Here is a 25,280-nt window from a genome sequence, read left to right as displayed (position 1 = left end):
AGTGTGTCATCGCTGGGGGAATTTTGAGGGAATTTTTAGAGAAAAGAGAACAACAAGGTAGGGAATTTTATACCTTTTTTTTCAAGTGTGTGGAAGTATATCCCCATGTCTATTTAGGAACCAGCGGAAGGTTCAAGGGAATTAAAGATCTCTGTGTGAATTAACTGGAACTCTGGAGAAAAAAGTAGCATTTGTATCCTTGCACTTGGATTTCTGGTGCCCTGGGAATGGCTAATGGCATCCCCCAGACCCCTGAGGCTAAGGGACCCCATCTTCACAGCCCTCCTTTGGATGATCTCTAATAGTTTCATGTCTTTCATATATTGTGGTGCCCAAAACTGCATCCAGTGCTTGAGGTGAGGCTGCACAGCACAGAGCAGAGTGGGATAATCCCTTTTCCCCTTCATCCTCAGAGAACACTTCCACTGTGCCTGAATGGGGAAGCAGGCATGGATGGATAGACTGATATCGTGACGGAAGAAAAAGGATAAAATGAAGGGAGAAGAGGAAAAGAAGTCAAGAAAGTATCCATCAGTGGTGGCAGGAGCAGCTGCCTTTGCAGAGCCCTGACTCAAATGCTTGTTTTCTGTTTGCCTGCATCTTCCAGAGTGAGAGCAGCATCTGCTTGCAGGAACGCAGCACAGCCGAGCGGAAAAAAAGGTCAACTGCTTTCCCTGCGTTCCCCTCTAGGTTGGAAGCAGGGAGAGCTCTCTCTGGCACCGCACGGTACCTCAGAGCTTCTCTGGTCTCATCCTCTCCCCTGATGAATATTCCACTGGGCCACATGAGGACACAAAGGCAAAGACCCCTTCAGGCCACTGTGTAGCGCAAGAAAGCAAAAGAGAGATGAGCTGCACGCTCCTATTCACTCTATCTCCTGGAGAAAAAGAAATCCAACCAGTCAGCCCCTTCCCCATGACCTGAGCTCACCCTCTGGTCTGAGAAACCTTATGGGTTGTGACACAGGAGATGAGGATACTGAGAACCTGGAGGTGACACTGCATAAGTTCAGCATCATTTCAGGAGTGTGCAATCTTTTAATCTTTTCATGCTCTGTTGACTCTGTGTAACAAACTCATTCCTTTCACATCCTGACTGTTTTTATCCAAATTTTTGAGATGTGGCATTCAGGAGTCCAGAGCAAAACCCCACAAACATACTGACCTGAGGTGATCACAGTAGATATTTGGACCCTTAATGCTGTCTCCATTCACAGGGTGACCGCAGTGGTGAATGCACACCCTTAGACTTGGCTCTCACAGACAGGCCCAGCACCCCAGCCCCTTTACTGCTCCATCCTCTTGCACCCCCTGCAGACCACCTGTGCTCACCACATTCTGCCTCTGCAGTGGCATCACAGTTGCCCTTTCCTTGCAGATCCCTTCAAATGGTAGAAAATCAAGGATCCATCTCCAAATGCCTCCAGACCGCAGCTACTCCCAGGTCACCAGTAGGTGAAGACCTTCTAGCTGGTCATAGATTGTGTGGCCACTTGCCAAGTTCGTGTCGCAGAATCATAGAACTGTGGAATCATAGAATGGATTAGGTTGGAAAGGACCTTAAAGATCATCTAGTTCCAACCCCCTGACATGGGCAGGGTTGCCACCCATTAGATTAGGCTGCCAAGGGCCCCATCCAACCTGGCCTATGAATGTCTCCACGGATGGGGCATCCACAACTTCTCTGGGCAACCTATTCCAGGGCCTCACCACCCTCTGAGTAAATAATTTCTTCCTAACATCTAACCTAAATCTACCCTGTTTTAGTTTAAAGCCACTCTCCTTTGTCCTGTCACTATCAGACCATGTAAAAAATCACTTCCCCTCCTGCTTGTAAGCTCCCTTCAAGTGCTGGAAGGCCACAATGAGGTCTCCCTCGAACTTTCTCTTCCCAAAGCTAAACAAGTCCAGCTCCCTCAACCTTTCTTCATAGGAGAGGTGCTCCAGACCTTTGATCATCTTTGTAGCCCTCTCCTACAGCTCTGCATCTTTCCTGAGCTGGGGGCAGGTCTGGAGAGAGTACTGCAGATGAGGTCTTATGAGGGTGGTGCAGAGGGAGACAATCACCTCTCTCTCCCTGCTAGCCATCCTTCTTTTGATGCAGTCCAGGATACAGTGCGCCTTATGGACTGCAAAGTCCTTGGGGTCCAAGCAGGTTTGGAGACCAGATTACTCACGATCTTGAATATCTACTCAGGTCTAGAAAAGCATCCCAGACAACACCCCCATGTCATCCACTCCCTGCATCCACTACTTCACATCACTAATCAATGCACAGGAGAAAAACATCCCCTTTAATGCCCTAAGCTGGCCAAGAGCAACGCACCAGGGACAGATTTGAGGCCTGCAGGAAAGAAAACATCACTTTACACCCCAAGCAATGGGAGAGTTTCCTTTCAGAGCAACATATGCCATCTGTTCCCATCGCCCACAGATCCAGCCATGCTGCATGGCTGCATCATCACAGTGCCAAGCACATGGCATTAGTGACAACCTCCAGCAAGGCAACACTTAACCTCCCTCTGTCCTGGACTGGATGATGCTGCCAGGGCAAAAGCAGACAGAAGGATATTCTGAAAACCATCACGTCTGACTTAGGAAGGTAGCTCCAAGAAAGCTCCCAACAAACTCGTTTACAGCCTCCAATGAGACTTTGCAACCTAACAGGGCAATCTGCAGGATCAGTGCATGCACAAGCTTGCAAAGCAAAAGGAAGGCATCCGGGTTTGCCTCACTGCCTCTTCTGGCCTTAGCCCATCTGGTTGTCACTAGGGAATCCCTTGTACACCCTGAGTAGAAAGCTCTCAGCATCAAAAGAGCAGTGAAGCTCCTTTAGAATTGAAATCCAAAATTGGGGACAGACCTGGAGTAAGGATGTTAAAGGAAAATCTGCTTCCTATGCTTCCTCCTCTGCCTGAAACCAGCTTTGTTCAGAGAGGGCTCCTGTATCCAGTTTAATGATCCACTCTTCATTTACATTTAATTAGAGGAATCAAAGAACCAATTAACAAGATCTACACTAAATACAAACAACAGGGATTGCTGGGTGACTCACAGGGGCAGAGCCAAGAGGTGGGGTATTGCATTCAATGTAACTAAACCACCAGGCAGACTGTGAGAGAAGGCACTGTATCATGTCACTTTTCTGACAGTCAAGTGATTTAAATCAGTTATTTCTACTTTCTTTTTTTAAGCTGGACCATCTCCCGAACCAATTTTGCAGGTGGCCACACATGCAGCTGAGCCAGCACTGCTGAGAGTGGAAGGATAGGAGAAGCTCAGGCACAGAGGAGGTGAGGCTCAAAAATCAAATAGCAATTGGAGGTGTCACCTAAGACTTGAATTACATAATCTGCAAGCAGATGACTTTCAGCCTCGGTCTCAGGGCAACCCCTCTGCCAAGAATGCAGACCACATAGCGTTAGAAATGTGTTATCTACCCCATTAACATCTGCAAAAATCAAGAACGAAAGGGTTGTGTCTACTCATCCAAGTGCAAAGCAGATGAGGTAGAAGACCACGATGCCTCCTGATTCAGACTTTCTTCTTACACTGTTGGATGTGAGAGCAGCAGGCTCATAATATGGGCTGGTGGACTGAGATATATGAGCTGGTCTCTTTTCTGAAGATTGCGACTGCTTTATTCAGATGTCTATTTTGGGATGAGATTAAACATTGTGTTTCCCCTGTCGAGGCTTATGGTTTAAAGAGACCAATATATCCTGTATTGAAGTCAGGTGTCCTAGACGCAATAATGAGAAGTATGATCCAACTGAGTTTTGTCACCTGTGATGCAATGATAGAATCACAGAATCATTATGGTTGGAAAAGACCTCTAAGACGATCTAGTTCAATCATCAACCCATCACCATCATGTCCGTGGCAATCGAGGCACAGACACGTCAAAGTGGGGGACTAGTCTTTGTTTTCCCTCATCTCCCCCTTCTTTATTAGTTTGAACAACAAGCACTTGGTTGAATGCCTTATTAATATAATACAAGGAATACATACCAACAAGCATGCAAAAGCCTAAAGACACATCCACTATTACTAAATTTCCACACTAAAACCCAAACTCACTGTTGTTACAATCACACCTGAAGTACGCTGTCACGGCAGCCTTCAAACAGTACAAAAATTCTATCCAGTAACAATGACATCACTTTAAATACAAACAACTTAAGATAAATTTGTTTAGCTCCACTTCGCCCGCAAGAATTACACTGCCTTCCCTCATTTTGACAAAGTCGTATAAACCTTGCTCAGAAGCCGATATACTTCTAAAATAAGGAATCACACATTTTGAACAGCAAGTCAGTTTCCCACTCTACCAGCCCTCTCTGTAGAAGTGACTTGACTTTCGTTGCTAACGCCATCGATTCCTACCGATCCTGCTCGAGGGGGATGCTGTCTTGGCCTGTGGCATTGGCGAGTGTCGCCTTTTGTTGTGCAGATTTTCTCCAAAAATCCATCCACATCATGTATTGAGTACCTGTCAAAGTCAGTGGTGCCAAGGTCTTGCAATCACGAGGACAAAGAGCGCAACTTTTCACAGCAGAGCCTAACAGATTACTGGTATAGGGGGAGCGGAGCCCGAATCCCCCTCCCCCTCTGCCTCTTTGCGGATCGCACCCGGATCGGGGGCGGGGGTGGGATACAAGTCTGATTCCTTCTTCGGACTCACTGGTCCGGGCTCTAAAGGGTCACTGTCCTTGTAATACAGCCCAACAGATTTACCGCAGCCGTTTGCAGCAGCCCCTTCTACAGGACCAGCGCCGGGTTCTATCGGTGCGGGGGATTCCGCATACTTCTTTAACGACTCAGAAACCGACCTCCAGGGCACCGGAGAGTCTTTAGCGACAGGATCAGAGCGCGTGGCTGCGTCCGACTGCCTCACTCCCGCTTTCTCCCACGTTGCTGTGTCATAGATCGTAGCCCCATCTACTCCCTTTACGTTATGAGAGACCCACACCAAATGTCGCCTTAAACCACAGCCTTCCACTTTAGCGTGGTGCTTCTGCACAATCGCTCCCATTATTTTGCAAACCGCCTCCTGTCTGTCCTTTGCTACGTTTAATCCCATTGTTCCCCGTTCCTCACCTCTGATCTGCAGAAATGAATGCGGCCGCCGCGTCCCGCCTCCTTCCAGCGGCCTCTCCTGGGTCCCGCTTCCCTCCAGCGGCCTCCACGGGGGCCCCGCTTCCCTCCAGCGGCTTCTCTTGGGGTCCCGCTTCCTTCCAGCGGCCTCCACTGGGGCCCCGCTTCCTTCCAGCGGCCCTTATTCCTTGCCACCGGTCAGCTTGATAGCTGATTCTTTCCCGAGGCTGACCCTGATGGAGGGTCCCTGTTCGGGAGCCATTTTGTGGCAATCGAGGCACGGACTCCGTTGCTCGTGCAGAACGAAGACACTTTACTGTACGTGCTTACAACCTTTTATACCCGCGTAACGACCCCTTGGTCACATGTCCCAAGGTCTTTTGTTAGTCAAAGTGGGGGATTAGTCTTTGTTTTCCCTCAATGTCCACTAAACCATGTCCCTAAGTGCCATATCTATTCTTTTCTGGAACACCTCAAGGGACAGTGACTCCACCACCTCCCTGGGCAGCCTATTCCAATGCATTACCATTCTTTCAGAGAAGAAATTTTTCCTAATATCCAATCTGAACTTCCCCTGGTACAATTTACAACCATTAAAATAGCAACGGCACCCACTAAACCATATGTGGAGGTAAATGAGTTCTTGTAGTTCCACGATCTGCCCAAATCTGGGATTGCCTTACTCTCATGCTGCTATCAGCAAAGGCCTGTAAGAAATGAACAAGAATTTTCATATCAGACCCATTCCTCTCACTGGTCTTCCCGGCTGCTTGATGGTCTACAGACTTCGTTGAACCACGTCCAGCTTTGCTGACACAAAAGAGGAGTATGGATCGTTTATTGGATTATGACCTTAACTTGCTTAACTGATACTCAAGCCAAAGAGAAGCAGCAGATGCTCCAGTCAGGACTGGACGGCATAAAGTGAGAACAGTCCAGTATTTTAACGTCCATAAATGAAGCATCACAGAGGTGACAGCACCTTCAAAAGACAGAATGGAGACATCTCTACCGTATGATCTTAATGACATCTGACCTACACATGTGATTGATCATTGTGGTGCAAATCCAGAGGCCTCCCACCTAACTCAGGAGAATGACTCCATCTTTGTACCTTGGCAGCTGCTGCTGAACTCTGGCCTTTTCTTGAATTAAGATGAAAAACACACAGTACAAGGTAGAAAACAAATGGAATAATCTATGTGATAGAGACTTTCCCAGGGCACAATGCAGTTTATCATGAAAACACTGAAAACCTACATGAGGTGATTAAAGGTGTTTCCTCTGCACAACAGAGCAGCCTCATTTAATACTTTATAGCCCCTCTCTTTCAAGCTCCCAAGCAGCCTTGACACAAGAGTATAAATCTATAAGAGACAATCCTTTTCCTGAAAGATAAGTAAGTAAAAGCAAAGGATAGGAGGGTAAAAGGTTAAATGAACAAGGTACACAAGGAACATGGTTTAGCTGGTATGATGGTGGTGGGTTGATGGTTGGACTTGGTGATCTTGGTGGCCTTTTTCAACTTTAATGGTACTCTGTTTCTATGATTCTAAATGCCTTGATTTCTTCAAGGTTATGAATAGATCCAGGAAAACATCACAGACATCCTTGTAAGGCTCTGGTCCAGCATCCTTGAGAGCCCTCTTAGCACAGGACCTCAGCTAATCTGGGTGCAGAAGCCCATGTTATGCAGCACAGATGACATACTCAGAATATAAAGTTAATTTCAGCTTGCTGCACCATAAGAAAACACCCACATAGAAAGAAGTTTCATGTAACATTATTTTTCTTCTTTTTTTTTCCTGGCAAAGATACATAACTGGCAATACCAGATGTTTCACAAATTCATGCATTCTGTCAAATTATTTGTCTTAAATAAAAGCAAAGCTCAATGCAGAAATGTACAGCCAATATTTGGGTTTTTCATCTCAAAAATACTGGGGAGAGACATTGGTCAAAATCTTCCCTCTGTCTTATTTTGAAAAAAAAATCATCCAAACTCAAAGCAAAGCATTCAGTTTTCAGGTTCAGCAAAAGATTGCATTCAGCCCCAAATATTCACAGTTCTGAAGCATCCTAGATTGCTGCAGCTCTCCTCCCACCTCTGCCTGCACATTCTCTACATGCAACTCACAGCTCTGCTCTGCCCACTGCAAAGCCTGATGCATGTTCAGTGGAACCAGTCCTCATAGGAACCCTCACTGACTGACACTTGCCCCACATTTATAGAGATGTGTTGCAATATGATGTTCAGGGGCATGTGGTTTATGGAGGGCCCACTGGATAAATGACCCACGGCTGTCGTTCTTGTGTATCTTTCAAATGTATGTTGAGAAAAGTTATTGGCTTTTTACTTCCTAGTCCCCTTTCAAGAACAAACAACAAAAATGTGTTGTGCCTCAGGCAGTCTTTTTATTATCTTATATTGAGTTCATGCAATAAAGTATGTTAATTAAAATATGAATATTTAAAATAGCTTTCAAGAATGGAAGCCTTATCTCACCAGAGGAAAGAAGAAAGAAGAAAGAAAAAGAAGGGGAAAAATGTAGTAAAGCACAAGAAAAGCATGTGATAGTTCATTTTGCCAGAGGAGTATTCAATTATTTAATTGCAGGAAGAATGCATTTTCCTCAGCTGACATTAGATGTTCATTTGTAGCAAGAGGGGCAGGGCAGAGAAAGGTATGGAGGGTGAAGAAGAGTGGGCAGAGTGCTAATTAAAACACAAAGAGGCTTAAGCTATCAATTTTTGCAACATTGCCTTGTGAAGCTGGGATTTTCTCGAGCCCATGAGCCTGGAAGTTAGAACAGCCACAACTGTTCACTGTGTGTCCAGTTCTGAGCTCCCCAGTTCAAAAAAGACAGGGATCTAGAAGGAGTCCAGAGGAGGGCCACAAAGATGATAAAGGGCCTGGAGGAATTCCATATGAGGAAAGGCTGAGCTGGGTCTGTTCAGCCTGTGGAAAAGAAGACTGAGGGAGGGATCTGATAAACATTTATAAATATCTAAAGGGATCTGGGAGGCAAGTGGATGAGGTCAGGCTCTTCTCAGTAGTGCATAGTGATAGGATAAGGAGTAATGGCGTAAAACTTGAACATAGGAAGTTCTGTACTAACATGCAGAAGAACTTCTTTACGGTAAGGGTGATGGAGAACTGGAACAGCTTGCCCAGAGAGGTTGTGGAGTCTCCTTCTATGGAGATATTCAAGGATGCCTACCTGTGCCACCTCTTGTACAGTACCTGCTTTAGTAAGGGGGTTGGACTTGATGATTTCTTGAGGTTCCTTCCAAACCCTGCAATTCTGTGATTTTGTGATTATTTGGAGCTTCTCTGACACCAGGGACAGATCAAGAGTGACATGAGGCTCAGCATCCAAAATCTGCCTTGGAGTAACTTTCCTCCTTAAAACAATATCAAAGGGCGTAGTATAATGAAAAATACAGCCCAAGATGAAAAGAAGGAGAAGGCACAGAGCAGAGTTGGACAGACCCTCTTTATCAGGGTCTGTTGTGATAGGACAAGGGGAAATGATTTCAAACTAAGAGGGGAGATTTAGACTGAATATAAGGAAAATGATTTTTACAGTAATGATAGTAAGGCACTGAAACAGGTTGCCCAGAGATGTGGTGGATGCCCTGTTACTAGAGACACTCAAGGTCAGGCTGGACGGGGCTCTCAGTAACCTGATCTAGCTGTAGGTGTCCCTGTTCATTGCAAGGAATTTGAATGAGATGATCATTAATGGTCCCTTCCAACTCAAACGATTTGACGATTCTATGATATGATAGAGTTATGTGTCTGCATGTTTAAACCAGCACACATCTGGAGACACCCTAATTAATCTTCATGTGCTATATGGGGCTTGTGCATAAATGCCAACATCTGAGCTGGGACATGTGCAAGGCAGGAGTGCAGATGTTCAGGAGTTGCCAGACGACTCTAAAACTACAGTCTTCCACTAAAAACTCCAATGCCAGGACCTTCCAATGTCCATGCTGAGGATGGTCCCAGTTCAACCCACCACTTATGTTTGTATTGGGCTTTGAGCAGATCAGGAGTCTTTTGCAGAGAAGGCTGACACGTACTGCAGCGTTTTGCTGTAGGAGAACAGGAAAGAGGGAAGTATGTCCCACCAGTGACGTGGGCATGGGCATAGCTCTGGAAAATGATAGTTTCAAAGCAAGTCCTTGTGTCTGTTGATTTCTGCTGTGAAGAAGTAGCATGGCCACCAGATTCCTCCACCAAGATTTCTCTCCACTTCTAACAACCCCAGAGCAGGATCTGCTTGTCCCCTCTTGAGCATCAAGCCAATGTAAGTTATCCTCTCCCACCAGGCTATCAAGCCACAGTGGGGAAATCATCAGCTCACTTGTAGGGGTTAGCAGAAACTGTACATCTCTCAGGAAGGATCTCTCAGTTATAAACAAAACAAGCTTCTTCCAAATACACCATGATGTTGATCTGGATAGTGAGTCAATAACTCTACAGGGGGCTTTCAGCAAACTGCAAGGCAAAACACAAGTCCCAGGTTGCCCTTCCCACAGCTCCTCCTCCCCATCGCTGCCTCCTGGCATGGAAAGAATGAAGCATGAGTCAGCCCCTTGTTCCAGTAATGATCTTACATGCTGTGGGTCCCAATGGACACACAGCCACTTCAGAACAGGAAGCAGTGCATCCTGTGTCTCCATGCACTCCGCTATGGGGATCTCAACTGTTAGACATGTTAATAGTTGTGTACAGGCATGTGGGTGAGCATGGTTGTGCAGGAATTGATGTAACTGCTAGTGTGGCATTCATTTGCACATTTACATAAGTGTGTGCCCACTCCAGAGCACGTGTGTCCATCTGCTCAGTTTATGGTCAAGCATGTTCAGGCATGTGCATGAAGGTACATTTACGCTTGTGTGTATATCTGCCTTCTCTGTCTGGATTTACACCCCCATATGCAGACATGATTCCATATGCACACACACTTGGACATCCATGTGAAGTCATGTCTCTTCTTGCATGTGTATTCCTATGCATGTACATTCATGTGCTGATTCAAGCCATTGATTCTCTGCATGTGCATGAATGAAAATGCACATGAATCTGCATGTCTATGCAACTCTACACCTACCCAGGTACCTCCCTATGTACTGTGTCTGTGCACACAGATATGTACATTTCATCTTGCTAAGGGACAGGTAAGAGCAAGGACATTGGGGAAATCTTGCATTTCTGGTAACAGAGCATGGACACTTGTCTCATGTGAGGTCATCAGGACACAGGTCCATGCATGCCACAGGCTCACAACTGCACCCTTGAAGATGGGTAGAGGATTGCTGGCTGTCTCCTTCTCTGCCCACGTCAGTGCATGTTCTCAGCAAAGGAAAACCATATCCACCAGTCATATTTTATAGCTGCTGCTTCTGGCTCTCCCCCATCACCTTCTCATTTCTTTTATTTTCCTACTTTGAGTGAACAGTGCCCACCGTTCTCCAGCCATCACTGACCAAGTGCTTTCTTTAGAACCAGAGAGAAAAGGTCCAGGGCAAAACCTCTTCCAGAAGCCTTTCAAGCCTCCACCACTAAGTAGCACATTTCTCCCAAGGCTTCCTGCTCATACTTCCCAACTCAACCCTACTCCAGAGATCATGACTTCCTCGTGCCTTGTGACCCAGATGTTTTCCCAGGGCTGTGACCTATACACCAGCTGCTTCATAGAATCATAGAATCACAGAATCATTAAGATTGGAAAAGACCGCTAAGGTCATCTAGTCCAACTGTCAACCCATCACCACCATGCCCCCTCAATGCCATATCTATCCTTTTCTTGAAAACCTCCAGGGGCAATGATTCCACCACCTCACTGGGCAGTCTGTTCCAATACCTCACCACTCTTTCTGAGAAGAATATTTTTCTAATATTTCTTCTGGCATTGCAGAGTAGTAAAGAGTTTGCAGAGCAGTCCTGTTGTTATGAAAAAGAGTGTGCATCTTGGGCTTGCATTCAAAGGTCTTCCACTCACAGAGATGCTCCCCCCTTCCAGACCCCCACACACTTTCCCATCAAACATCCTTCACATGACCTGACTCACCGGAAAAATAGCTAGTATAGCAATTATCTGGTTTCTCTGACCCACCAGTCAGGCCAGCAATTCTCCAGAGATGTTATCTCCTGTCCAGCTAGCAATTAAGTGATGTAGAAATGTGCTGGTAGCAGGACAAACCTGAAGGCATTGGTGGAAGATAGGGGTCTTGGGTACAAACATCAATGAGAGCAGATGGACTTGTCACAGTAGAGGAATACAGGACTTCATGTGGTAGAAAATTGGGCTTCATCCTTTCCACTACTCACTATTCCACTACTAAGAGTAGAAGGAGCAGCATGCCACCTTGTCCTCCCTTCTGGAACGTTTGGAGCATCAGGTAGAAGAGTGGACAATAAGGTGGACTGTAGTGACTAAACAAGAGACAAAGAATTTAGTTATTCTATTCCTCCATCTTGCAGCAACTAAAAGGCATTAGCTCAAAGCAAAACTCGCAGCAAACTTGTCTGTGGCTCCTCTGATGATAAAGGCTCAAATCATAGCACCACCAAGCTGCCTGAGGGACCGGAATGGGACTGAGTAGAGTGGCATGCAAGAGCTGCTGAGCTAGAAAAGCCATATCTGCCCTGACAGCTGGTGGGATCCATTGTGGATCTCCCCTGAGGTGTTCCCTTCTCCTTGATGGTTCCTCAGCTGCAGTAGGTCTGCAGTGCAGCTTCCCAAGCTCCTCCATGGACCAGAAGCGAAGAAGCATGAAATGCAATCTCTTTAAATATCTTTCTATGGTTACCTGGAGACTGTCCTGGTCCCTGTGTCTTTTCTTCTTCACTGAGTACCTCCTTCAGTAAGCAAGATGTCTGTCTGAGAAGCTTCGCTGCTGTTCTCTGTTCTCCTGTTATTCACATTACTGATCTCAAGTCACACCACCACTGGTTGGTCTTGGCTGACCCTAATGCTTGGTAGCTAGCCTTATTTCAGGCCAATTAAAGAAAGTGTCCCCAGATGCCCCAATTCACCTTCAGCATCTACGGTTGATACATGGCTATACAAATAGCAGGTTCATGGGACTTGTCCCAGTTCAGAGTTACTCCAAACCCAGCAGAGCACCCTGAAATGTGCTCTGAAAAATGCTTAGGAAAACATATCCATGAGTAGTATCACAGGAAGGTAACAGGAAGCAACAGTAATTTAAGACGAAATGGAAAAACAAAGAACAAAATCAACAAACTAAATGAAGAAGAAGGCAGTGTTGTGAAACAGAGGATATTTATGGGCAGAAATAAATAGTCTTCGGACATGTTTTTTGATGTTCTTTTGACAGGCTCATTGCATGCACTAAGTCAAACACCATCACATACCCCTCTAAACAGCAGGCCTGGCCAATCCATGTTAATGCTTTGTTGCTGGGTATGGACAGTGGTGTATTGCCAAGCACACATCTAAAACTGGGAATCTGGTGCAGATGTCTCCTTGGTCCAGCTTTGTAGAGATCATTAACCAATCCTTTTAGGGAGCTTACTCCCAGTCCCAGGTTAATAGGTAACAAAAGCACAACTTTTACCATCCTCATGGAAAGGACCATCACTCCCTTGACATCTCCCTACGTCAGGACTATTTTTCCACTGGATAACTACATTTGCACATCATCCATGTCTCTAAGCCTGATTGCTCTGCATGGCACTGACTTTAAAGCCAAGAAACTCTACACACAACCACAGAACTGCTTCCTTCCCCATATGAGCTCTAGGTTGGGCTATCATGCAGGTCTCTGAGGGATAGGCTGAACTTGCATCGCAGTCTTTCTCATGACACATGCACACAGGATACAAGTGTCCTCCACATCCTCAATTCTCACTACAGACGAGGTAGCAATAGGACTTTGTATCAAGATCCTGGTCACACCAGTAAGTTTGGTAGAAAATGGACAACAGACTTCAATTATGGGAAAGGGGCATCAAAACTGGAAATGAATTTCATCCCCCAGGCATAAAAATACTAAGTGCATAGGGATCACTGCATAGTGTTCTTCATGTGACTCGGTTTATTCTGGGGGTGCAAGAGGCATAGGGAGGCATAGAAAAGTGATCACACCCCATGTCTTATTCCAGTCTCCAGAAGATCCTGAAGCAGAAATTCTGTGTAGATACCATTCTGCATAAGTCCCAGGGTCTTGACAAGAGACTGGTCAGCAACAATTCTCATCTTTATCCTTCAGTCTCTATATTCAGTGGCAGGACTGGTGAAATCAAATGGAGAAAGCACCCACTTTCTTGGCTGTTTTTCCTGCTTTCATAGAATCATAGAACTGTAGAATCATTGAGGTTGGAATAGACCACTAAAAACATGTCCAACCCCAACCCATCACCACCATACTCAATAAACAGTAATCCAGAAAGCGCACAACTGTGGGAAAAAGATAGGACAAAGCCAGGGCAGCTTGTTCAGGAGTACAGAGCTGAAGCTTTCATCCCTCCAAATCCTTTTGCTTCCTTATTGCTTCCAAGCACTGGGAATATCCCAAGCCAGTAACTCTTCATTTGACTGCACAGACCACTCGAGGCCCATTGACAGCATTCAGCTTAATGAGCTGTGTGGCAATTATCTCACTATCAAAACCAGAACCAGGGAACAAAAAGGCATATATTTAAACTCAACAGATCTGCAGTTCTGATGATGCACTAAAGGATGTCCCTTCTTAGCTTGTTTTTTTCATCCTGCCAACATACTGAAATGTAAGATACCAGTATCAGATTGCTGGCTGCAGTAAGTGCAAGGAGATGGTGTACCAAGTGGAGAGTCAGTGACTGGAAATGTCATTGGCAGAACCACCCGAGGGACACACAAATGCTTAATCCTCCTCAGGTTAAAGTGTCACAGACACAGAGCCACACTAAGTGATACTTGCTAAGAATCCAAAAGCAGTTTTCCAATTTATTTAGCTCAAGGCTGCTTCAGTGCTGCCTTGAAGGTTGACAGGCCCACAGGAGACAGAACTAGCACCTACAGATATCACATGATCATAGAACCGTAGAATCATAGAATCATAGACTCATAGAATCATAGAATGGCTTGGGTTGGAAGGGACTTCAAAAATTGTCTAGTTCCAGTCCCTCTGCTGTGGGCAGGGTTGCCAGCCACTAGATCAGGTTGCCAGGAGCTCCATCCAACTTGGCCTCGAAGACCTCAAGGGATAGGGCATTCATAACTTTTCTGGGCACCTCACCATCCTCTCAGTGAAGATTTTCTCCAACATCTGATGTAAATCTACCTTCTTTTAATTTGAAACCTTTCGCCCTTGTCCTAGCACTATCAACACGTGAAAAGTTTATTTCCCTCCAGGAAAATAAAGGAGAAGGGATAAGTTCTAGAGGTGACAGTGATGCTCTGGAGAAGGTATGGAATCTACTGCTCTGCCCAACTTAGAAAGAAATTTGCTTGGAGCACACCTGTCTGCTCTCAGAGCACTCGTAGATAAGCTCTCAACTTTTTTGAACTTCTATTCACAACCTGTTAGGCAAAGATCAGAGCTCTTCTCCCCTCCTGGATCTGTTGTCTGCCAGACCTTTACAGCAGCTGGGCTGTGCACAAACTCTGCTAAATCCTGACTTCAGATGAAGTCTCTGAGAGCTGCATCTAAATAGAGAAAAACAACATTAAAAAAACAAACAAACAACAAAAAAAAACAAGAAACCACACCATTCTTTCAGTGAAATGTGTGAGAAACTCAAGAGCCCTATTCACTGAAGGAGAGAATCCACTGGCTTAGTGGACAGCTTAGTGCCAGTGAAATCCATGATCAGGCACCTGACATCTCTGTGGATCCAGTTCTCTTGAAAGGACGATGTTTCCCATTTTGCAGCCTGCTCTGATTATTTAAGCACATCAAAGTTTCAGGGTAGGTAGTGAAAAGGGCCAGAAATTGCCCTGTACACCCTCTCTTCTGAGCCATTAGCATCTTCATTCTCATATTCAGTAGTGAGAGCTGTGAAGCTCCACTGCAGATGTGATGATTCTGAATCTGATGTCTGTGTTTCCCTGCATTAAATTTCACCCCATATTCCCATACAAAACATTTGGGGCAGCTGCTATGTATTCTGAATATGAGAGGATGTTAAACAATGTTAAATGTTTGAGAAAAAAAAAGAAAAAGAAAGAAAAAGTGCAGAATTGAAAGGCTGGGCCTTTCACCAGGGCTGGTGAGTACTACTCATTACACTACCCATAAACGTCCCCTCATAGCAATAATAGGGATAGCTGCCTGTAAAACTCCCTCAGAAACTGGATGTGAATTCCACCTTTAGTCTTCTTTTTACAAGAATAGCCCATTCTGATGGTAATTACTGATGTTTCTGCATTGTGATCATGTCCACAGGCTGTTGAGTTCACGATGGAAATGATTGCTTCATTTTTCTCAATTTTTCCCTCTATCTCCCAAACAGGGCATCTCCATGCAGATATATGCACGAGTGAATTTAGTGCTGAAACCATGGCATGGACAAAGGAAGTATCTGCTCTGTTACTGGAAGGGCCCCAGATGTTGTTTATTCTTACACTCATGACTAATTGCGAGGTTTTCAATAATCCAAGAGGAAAGCAGTGGGACAGGCAGGGATTGTGCAAGTCCCAGAGATCTGAGTTTGCAAACCAAGTCAGGAATTCCCTTTTCCAGCACCCAGAAGGGAATTACCCACACTTGCCTTGTCCCATAAATCATCCCAATAACCACACGCACAATGGGAGCTGTACATATGGAGACATTTGGGATTTCCTGCAGCAGGTAAGGGGAGGAAGGTCTCCCATTTGAAAAATGCCAGACTGTTCAACTTTCTCCTCCTGCAGCTCTGAAGTGCTGTCATCTCTTGCTTACCACTACTGAGGTTTGGGCTTAAACTGGAAAAATGACAGATGAAATCCTTAACGCTTTTAAAAATGAAGTGGTGGAGTCACCATCCATGGAAGTTTTCAAGAAACGTGGAGGTGTGACACTGAGGGATATATTTTAATGGGCATGATGGTGATGGGTCTACGGTTGGAACAGATAATTTTAGAGATCTTTACCAACATAAATGATTGTATGATCCTATGACAAGATAACAGAAAAAAATTTTACACAGTGTAAGCCAGCCCTTTGTTGCCCCATGATTTGCTGGTGATATCTCACAGTGGTCTTGCTCTGCTCTCAAGAATGTACAGAATGGGGCAAAGACAGACAAGTGTGGCAAATACAGATGGAGAAATGAGGAGCTGGAAAGTAGGACACTTTCCTCAAGTAGAATCATAGAATCATTAAGGTTGGAAAAGACCACTAATATCATCTAGTCCAACCATCAACCCAGCACCAAGTTCATGCTAAGAGGAAAGAGAGACAATGAAACTGAACCCACTCAACTCCCATTGCCACTTTGTTTGCAAATCCTAAAATGAGACAAATACAAAGCCAAATTCCTTCCTCCACAAGCCCAGCGGGCTGGACCAGGTGGACTCTTGCTGGGAGGGATAGAGCCTGTAGTGTAGGAAGAGGTCAACAGAGAGGCTTGAGAGCCTGCTCCTGGGCAATTACTCACAGCTCTTTATCAGTCCCTAAGCTGTCACGATCACCACAGCTGACCACAAAGATACAAAATGATTTATTGACTCGTTTCTGCCCCGAGGGAGATTCAAGTGGAACAACTGCACCAAACAACATGATCCCTGCAGCAGTGAGGAAGGCAGCTGGTTCTATCCTATGCCTCCTATGCCTATGCTATGCAGAAGCTCAGCCCCATGCTTTAGGCATGAAGCAAAGCCCTAAACAATTGGAGGTTTGGAGGATGTGTCCAGAGTGAGAGATTTATGAACCTCAGCCTATTTAATGCAGCAGAGGTTAAGAAGTAACTTGTTCATGAGTCAATAAATGCGTCTCCAAACAGTAGAGGATGGACACTAGATGTTTTTTTAATCTAGCAGGCAAAGGAATAAAAACAACTCAGGGCTGAAAAGTGAAACGTCATAAAAAGTACAATGAAGCAATTGAGCATTGAGCTCTGTTGAGAGCAAAGGGAACAGAAAAGCAATGGAAAAGTTTATCACCAAAGGCAGGAAAATCCCCAGCACTTCAAACTAGTTATATCCTGATTCATTGGTTGTTTTTTTTTTTTTTTCCTGAGAACTGACCAGGTCCATTTCAATCTCGGTTTCAAGTTCTCTGCTGGAATCAACTGGCAAAATTCTCTGGCTAAGACATGGAACTGATCAGCCTTGTTCATCATAAAAATCCCTCCAGCCCAGGAGCCATTTATTTTACCAGTGCACACGATTAACTTTGTTCTGCAGTCCGCATCATCGATCCCTTTGAGAGGTGGGGATGTGCAAAGCAGCAGGACCAGCACTTGATGGTTATCTCTCTGGGCTACCACCATGTGACAGCACTGCAGTGGCCTTCCAGGAACAGATTACAATGAGACAGGACTAATTAGACATCCATTAAGTACCTAACTCAGCACAGCACTTAAGCACACATTTAACCTTCTCTCATTACAGTGTCACATCATTGTCCCATTTAAAGCTCCAGCTCTCCTTACAGTGAAACCAGCTCACATCTGGGAGGGCCACCAGGATTTCCAGACCCTCTAGTCCTGTGTTTCAGGAAGCATTCCTATCTCCAGATCCGCAGGGCCTCTACCCCTAACCCGCATGGGACAATGTCCCAGTAATGCCAAATTTCTTTTCCAAAGAGGAGTTCAGTTCTAAACATTGGGACCCGCAAACAATCACTGTGTTATTCCTACCCTGCCTGAATCAGTTAAGAGAGATTTGATGCTGCCCAACAATCTTTCCTCCATTTAATTTAATGGGCAATAATTGTCCACAAATATTTCTATGTAACCGTGCCAAGTACGAGGGCTGCCCCAAAAATACTGCCTCCTATTTTACTATGTTGGTCTATGACAACAGAGGTGGTTGCTGGTGGTATGGCAGAAGTGGAACCTTCCCACCAATATCCTGACATGGAAGTGCATATGGAGCAAAAGTGTGGAATTGAATTCCTCTGCAAGGAAAAAAAAATGGCACCTATTGACATTCATCAATGCTGGCTGAACGTTTATGGAGACCAAACAGTGGGTATCAGCACAGTGAGGTAGTGGGTGGTGCATTTCAGAAGTAGTGACAGCGACAGTAGGTCATCTCTGCTGGTATGAATTCTTGCAAATGCATCATATAGGCTCTTGTTCATCACTGCTGAGAATGCATAACTAATGGTGCTGACTGTGTTAAAAAATGATGTTTTGTAGCTGACAATTTGCTCTGTTAAAGAGTGTTATTGTGCTATTTGTTGTAGGTTCCACAGAAATAAATAGCAGGCATTGTTCTCAGAGAAACCTACCTATAAATGCCATGGCCAGGGTCAGCCATAAACTCATTTTTCACTCCCCACCCATGGTTAGAAGATCTGTGATTTGGTCAGTGGCAGAAATTGCATCTCCCAGCTCTGCTCTTTGACACCAAAGCCAACGTCCAGCCTAACAGATCTATTCTTGAACTGCTCTTGAGAATCTCTTAGTCCAACACACAGCCTCTATTCTCTGTCCTTTGGTATACAGATGTCCCAGGATGAGGAGTACATATTTTCAAAAGGAATCTCATCCCAAATGTTCTGTGAGCCAAAGCGCAGTCACTTCTAAGACAGTGTCTTATTGTATCCTTTGTAAATTTGCACCCATTTGCTTTGGAAATATCCCAGGTATAGAATAGGCACAGTGGGGAGAAAATGGACTCCATGTATTATGGAGTGTGGGTATTTGGCAATTCCGTACATGCTTTGAAAATCATCAGACAAGGGTAGTACAATACAGACATACACCCTTGTTCTAAGACAAAAGTGTCAAGACAGGTTCCAAAACAACAAATGACTCAGGAAACAGCAGCAAAAATGATTGTTAAAGAAAAAGGAAAAAAAAGAAAGAAAGAATGTTGCGAATACAATCAGCACAACAATAACAGCAATAATCAGCAGCACTCAGAAACCGGGAACCCTATCAAAATATTCCACCCACAAAATGCTGCTCAGGGATCGCTGGCTCTCTGTCCAAATTGGATCTCGCCTCCATCCTCCTGATCAAGCCTTTGCAAAAATCAAACCAGACACAGTGACAGACAGAGCAGCACACGGAGAGGCCAGGCGCCCTGCAAGCTTCGTTTCCATGTAGATGACATCCCACCAGTGACGATGCTAATTCTGTGCCTTCAATATGGAGCAGATGTGGGCAGCCAGCAAAAAAAAAAAAAAAAAAAAAAATTATCTATGCTTTCTACAAATATTCAACGCACAAAAAGGATTTGGATATATCCACCTTTGAGCTTCTTTCATATTTATTTTCTAGGGACATTCAAGCACTCAAGCTGGACTAGGGAAGATCTTTACAAAAGCCCATATTAAGCTTGACTGCTTCGGGATTTTCTGAAAATCTTTTTTCAAATTTCACCTTTGGTTGCAATGAAAAAGGTCACGCTGCTTGGGTTGAATGCAAAAAACACCCAGTCGGCACATGCAAAGGCTGACGCATGACTTAATGGAGCTCACATCACTCCGAGGAGGCAGCCGACGCAGTGGTACTCCTCGCAAGCTGTTCACACAGGAGAAAAGGGCATTGCAAAGAAATCTGAGATATGGGGAGTGAATACTGCGGTGTGCTCATAGCCAGAGTGAGAGGCACGGCTGAAGAACTCATTTGTAGGATTTATGGCTCAGCTGTGTGCCTCCACGTATCGATTCGCAGAGCAGTGAGAAACAAAATCTCCTCAAAATACACTGACGGAAGCACTAATACCTGATCATATCCTAATCTCTCAGCTCACTCTGGGCTGCGATCTGCAAGAAAATCACACTGCAAAGCTTGGACCTGTGCCTGATAACCTCCTGCCTACTGCAAGTAAATTTAGCCTCTTTCCACCTGCAGAACTGCACAGAAATTCTCCCGACTGCGGATGGCGGCAAAATCCAGGCAGGACCTGCAAATCCCTGACCCATCTGGATGCCAACTTTCTGCTGGTGGTAGAGGACATTCAGGTCTGGGACCTGAGGGAGGTAAAACCCTGAGGTGTTGGTGAGGAGCAGATCTAAATCTCGATGAATTGGAAACTGCCCTCCCCGCTGCCCATATTCCCTTTTAGCATCATGCCCCTGCTTTACATAAGCTGCCTGCTGGCAGGTGGGATGAGATAGGAGAAGAAACATAGCAGAGCGGATATGACACAGGCACCAAAATAGCAGCTCTGCTTTATGACCATCCAGTTCCCTTCTGCTTTGCATGGCACTTACCACCCATGGAAATCACTGCGAGGAGCATTTCCCTGTGCTGAACATTGCCAAATGTCTCAGCAGCAGCAACACACCAATATCAAACCTCAGGAGCATCTCATCCTTATTCTCAACCCTTTCTTACGTCCCTTCCCAATCCATTTCATGGCCTCTTGTCATACTCAACATCATAAGGAAAACAAAACACTGACGAAATACCTGAGGAATGGACCCAAGCAAAGGCACTGAATGGCCCCATGCAAGCAGCATGGTTGAGCTTTCTTATTAAAACTGTCTAGAAGGAAAATGAAGCTGAGAATCTGAGAACAAAACAAGCATGCCTGCTGCTACTGTTCATCTAAACCAACCTTGGAAGACAAGTTTTTCCCACGAATTTAAATGGTCCACAGGGCTGCTATGTGTTGTCCACCTCGGGAGGTCACTTGGATTCTGCCTCTTCTAGGACATTTCTAATTGCAATGAGGATCTGCTTGCCCTCAGATAAGACTTACCCTTTGCCACTCTGAGGATGTAGAAGTAAAACACACGAGGAATGAGCCCTGAGAAGGGATGAAATGATCTGGGGCACATTTAGGGTTAACTACTGATAAGGAGCCACCTTATGGTCTGCTAGATCTTCCTAGAAACTAGCAAAGAGGTTTTTCATACCAGGTATCTACAGGATCAAATACACACATAGCAGAAACAGCGTGAGATCCAGAGGGGAGAACCCAACCAACCGTACCTCCCCAGCCGCCCCCATCTGCCCTTCACTCACCCAGGAACTCCACTCCACTGCTGTCCTTGGGGCTGCTCAGGCAGTTCTCCAAGTAAATTCCATCCTTATAACAATCTTCCTTCTTCTTCGGGAACCCCAGGATCTCGCTGGCTTGATCTAGGACCTCTCCTCCTGAGCAAGAGCACGGAGTCTGCATAATGCCACATGGGTGGGAGCTGCTGCTGATGGCCAAGCACGCATCCAGCCACTTGCAGAGCATCTGGCAAGCAGCTTTGCTAGGGTTCCTGTTGCCCACCACAAGGTATTCCACCGAGAAGTCTCTCTCCTGGGCCTTGATGGGTTTCCACCGCACCGGTCCGTTCTCTACCCCTGGAGGTGCAGTCTGCTTCATCTGGAGGAACTGTTTGTTAGACTGGAGAAAAGCATAGCGGGTGGACCCATCACAGAGCTTCAACACATCGTCAAAGCTCTCCATGCCCAGGTAGGTGCGGGTGGATTCCAGGAAGGAGTCAAATTGGTAGGTGCGGATGTGCTGGTGGTCACATATGCCGGTAGGTTTGAGGATCTTCATGTACAAGGTGTATCTCCGAGGGTCAGGGTTCTGGATAATCCAAGAGCAGAGTGAGGAGTTCAATGGGAAGACGGCAAAGGAGGAGAAATATCCAAAGAATTTCCCCTGGACCAAAGTGGTGCAGGGAGTTTGTGCCAGGTCCAGAGCGACCACGGTCCACACAAAGTAGAGTGGTGATACCAAAAGCAGGTTCAGGGCAGATCCAATGCTCCTCATCCTAGGTCTCTGGTCCTCTGGAACTCAAAGTAAATGTCAAGCAGGTGCCAGATCCTGGACATAACAGGGACCAGCTTAGAGGAAAAGCGAGAGTTTAAGTGGCTCTGGATCCGAAATCAAGCCAATCCTCCCATGTCTGGATTTGAGCTCCCTCCTGTGGCCATCAACAACACCTGGAAAAAAAAAAAAAAAGGGAAGGAAGGAAAGGAGGAGGGGAGAGAAAGAGAAGAGATTTGGGATTTGTTCTTGATTTTTTTGATTAACCCTTTGCAAAGTCGAGAATGCAGGCAGCATCCCTGATCCCAGTGCATATCACTCGCGGAGATGCAGCCCCATGCCACCATGAGGTTTGGAGATGTCCCCATCTCTCAGGTGTCCCAGCCTGATGTGTCTCCGTGCCAGGACAGTGTGATCCATAGCGGAGGACAACACAGCTGTAACCCCTTTTTCTAGTTCCCTCTGCCTATGCATTTCCCCTGTGCTGAGATGAGAAGAGCTTTTGCAGTGATTTCCAGCCTTCTCCCCGAGGAAAGGAGATGAGGACTGGGAGCCATGCACTCAGCATAGGAGAGATGAAGGGGGCTGGGGATGGATTTCAGTTCTTTACATATAAGGCAGCTACCCTGCCTTGCACCCACCCCAGTATGAAGGTTTTCTCTACCAAACTCAGACTACTGTCATTATATCAGGAGATCCTATGGTCTTAAAACAAACCTACAAAGCAAGTGCTCAGGTCCTCTGCATTGAAAGCCTGGGTGTAAACAGCCCAGATTCTCAGCTCCTAACGTTGGGATGCAACCCAAAAGTAACTCAGGTCCTCTGGGTTGTGCACCTTATTGATCAGAGACCAAGCTGACACTGTCAGGTAGGAATTAGGGTGAAAGCCATGCTCAGGATATGGAAAGGGGCATTGAGTACAAGGGGGCAGGGAGATATACACCTTCTCCCATCACAGCCAGCAGTTCCGACCCTCTTTACATCCCCACCATGTCCACATCACCACCCGTAACCCTACCCTCTCCCACCTTGCTTCTGGGTTCCCTGATTATACATATCAAAGTTTTATCTCTGCATTGATTCTCTTCTGTAAAAGCCTTTTTTTTTTTTTTTCCTGGGGAGGAAAGGGTTAGATAACTGGAAAGTCAGTTCCACTCTTTGTAAACCGAGTTTCAGCTGAGCTTCAAATCACTGCAGCCTCTGCCAGCAGATTCCTGAGTGTCTTTTAGACCTGACACTAATCAACGTGGAGTCCAAATGCGTTTGCACTTAAATTTTTAAGAAGTCACATCCCTGCTCCCATCAGTGCTTTGCAGCCTGCAGAACTCTGCAGTGCACATCTACCCGTGCCAGCCTCGGGGGCTGGATTTCAGGAACAGCAGCCTGCTCAGTGGATGCAAAGCAGCTCGTGGTTGCAAGGAAAACCACAGGCATCAAGCAAACATCCTATAAATTTCCAGAAAGGTCATCATGATTAGCAGGAGAGGTTGCCTGCAGATGACTGTGAATGCCTTAAATATCAGCTTTGCTGAGCAAAGGATGCTTGCCTAGTGAAAGGGAACAGAGAGGAGAGGACCCTTTTCTTCATTGCTCCTTTGCTTTAGGGCAGTTTCTGAGCATCTTGTGCTGTTTGGAAGTGGGTGCATAGCTTAAGTCTATCTGACCTTCACACCCATGAGCCAGCCAGAATCGTTCTAACCTCTGGTCCAGCTCATGGAGAAACCTGCAGGAGCCAGCATGTGCCTCCATAGCAACAAGATGATGAGACAGGGCTGAGTGCTGACGGCTTGTGCCAAAATCCAGTCCCTAATGGTGACTTCAGCATGTGGGATTCAGCCCAAGATTCCTGCCTTCCATCAACCCAGTTTTTCACAGGCCAGTCACAACCCTGTTACTGAATAAAGACACAGAATGCATAAAATGCACCCTCCTCTTGCCCCTTTTTAGGAAAAATACTGTAAAAGTCAACAAACTTTAACTAAACAGACCCGTTAATGGGACACTGTGTTACGGTTGTTAGGCCTCAGGATTGATTTCCCCTGAATGCAGTCCCATCTGGAAGATTTCACCATGAGGAACATAAACATATTTTTTCTCCATCCGTTGACTCTTACTGAAGTAGGAATCTTTCCTTAAAGCAGAAGAAATGAATAAGCAACCCTTCCCCCCACACCTGTATCTTTGGCTCAACACACATCAGGAATAAGTGATGGGCAGTGGTTTGGATTCTGCATTTCAGCAAAGAGATCAATCTTCTGTGCTTTAATCCAGCAAAATCCCAAGGGGGACGTACAAAAGTGGCTGCAGTCACCAGCTGAGGAGTTGATATGACTGAAAAGACATATTATCCCACTGTTGAAGATCACAGGCCAAAGGCACATAGGTCAGTTGGTTCATACTCCCATGGTAGTTGCCACAGCTAGTATTTAAGTAGCCTGGATCTCTCTGGGAGATGTCCCATTCCTTAGCTTCAGCCTGTACATCATGTCAACCCTGTTCCAGAGGGAGAGGAGTCTGGCAGAGGAGCCTTTGCTGGAGAAAGGCTTGAGGACAGCAGGTGACTGTGAAATACCATGGACCATCCCTTGCCTGTATTTCACAAGGACAAACCAAAGGGCAAAAATAAGTGCCTGGTGAAAGACAAGTTTTCATCCCAAACTGACAGAGAAAGAGGTCCTGAAGACCCTGCCTTCTTGATTTCCTTGTGTATGCATTAGAGGTGGTCAAGTGAAGGGTTATAAATGGTCTGTGCACCTTCACATCATAGCCAAGAGCCAGAGTAGTCTTCTAGCACTTCCTCTTGCTGAGCATTTGCCACCCCACCCTGGCACACACACTGTACCAAGCATAGTCATAAATACAGCACCACATAGGTCTTTGAAACTTAAACATACTTAGTCAAAGACTGAATCATGTATTTCATACAGGACCTGGAGTGCTCAAAGGATTTTCACTGGTCCCTGTGAATTCTGGAGCCTTCCAGCCTTGGTGAGCTGTTTGGGGTGCACCTCAGTGTCCCACAGTAATGGTGAATCAAGGTGATCTGGGGCTGAGGTTGCAGATTCCCTCCACTCTCACATCCCTTTCTTTCTGCACACATCTCTGTGCCCCAAGCACACTTCATATCTGTCCTGGAAAGACCATCCAGAGAGGCTGTGGATCTTCAAAAGCCATCTGGGCATGGTCCTGGACACCCTGCTGAAGGTATCCCTGCTTGAGCAGGGATTGGACCCCATAGACCCAGGGGTCCTTTCCCTTCAGCCATTCTGTGATCCTGTAACTGTATGGGATGGGTGCAAGCAGGGAGGCACTGGGGCTTGCCCTGGCTCTGCTTACACCTGTTTTTCCT

At 45.8% G+C, this 25,280-nt stretch overlaps 1 protein-coding gene across 1 annotated transcript in view; it reads right to left on the bottom strand.

The window, feature by feature from the left end:
- The window catches only part of ADGRB1 (adhesion G protein-coupled receptor B1), a 206,964-nt gene extending 184,861 nt beyond the window's left edge, over nt 1-22,103 (bottom strand). The window contains exon 1 of the mRNA XM_021387913.1: nt 21,200-22,103. Coding sequence (XP_021243588.1) covers nt 21,200-21,934 — 735 coding nt within the window. The 5' untranslated portion in view covers nt 21,935-22,103. The remainder of the gene's footprint in view (nt 1-21,199) is intronic.

Source organism: Numida meleagris, chromosome 2 (assembly GCF_002078875.1).
Source record: "Numida meleagris isolate 19003 breed g44 Domestic line chromosome 2, NumMel1.0, whole genome shotgun sequence".
NCBI lineage: Eukaryota > Metazoa > Chordata > Aves > Galliformes > Numididae > Numida > Numida meleagris.
The sequence above is the reverse complement of the archived record's forward strand: the minus strand, read 5'-3'. Positions and strand labels throughout refer to the sequence as shown.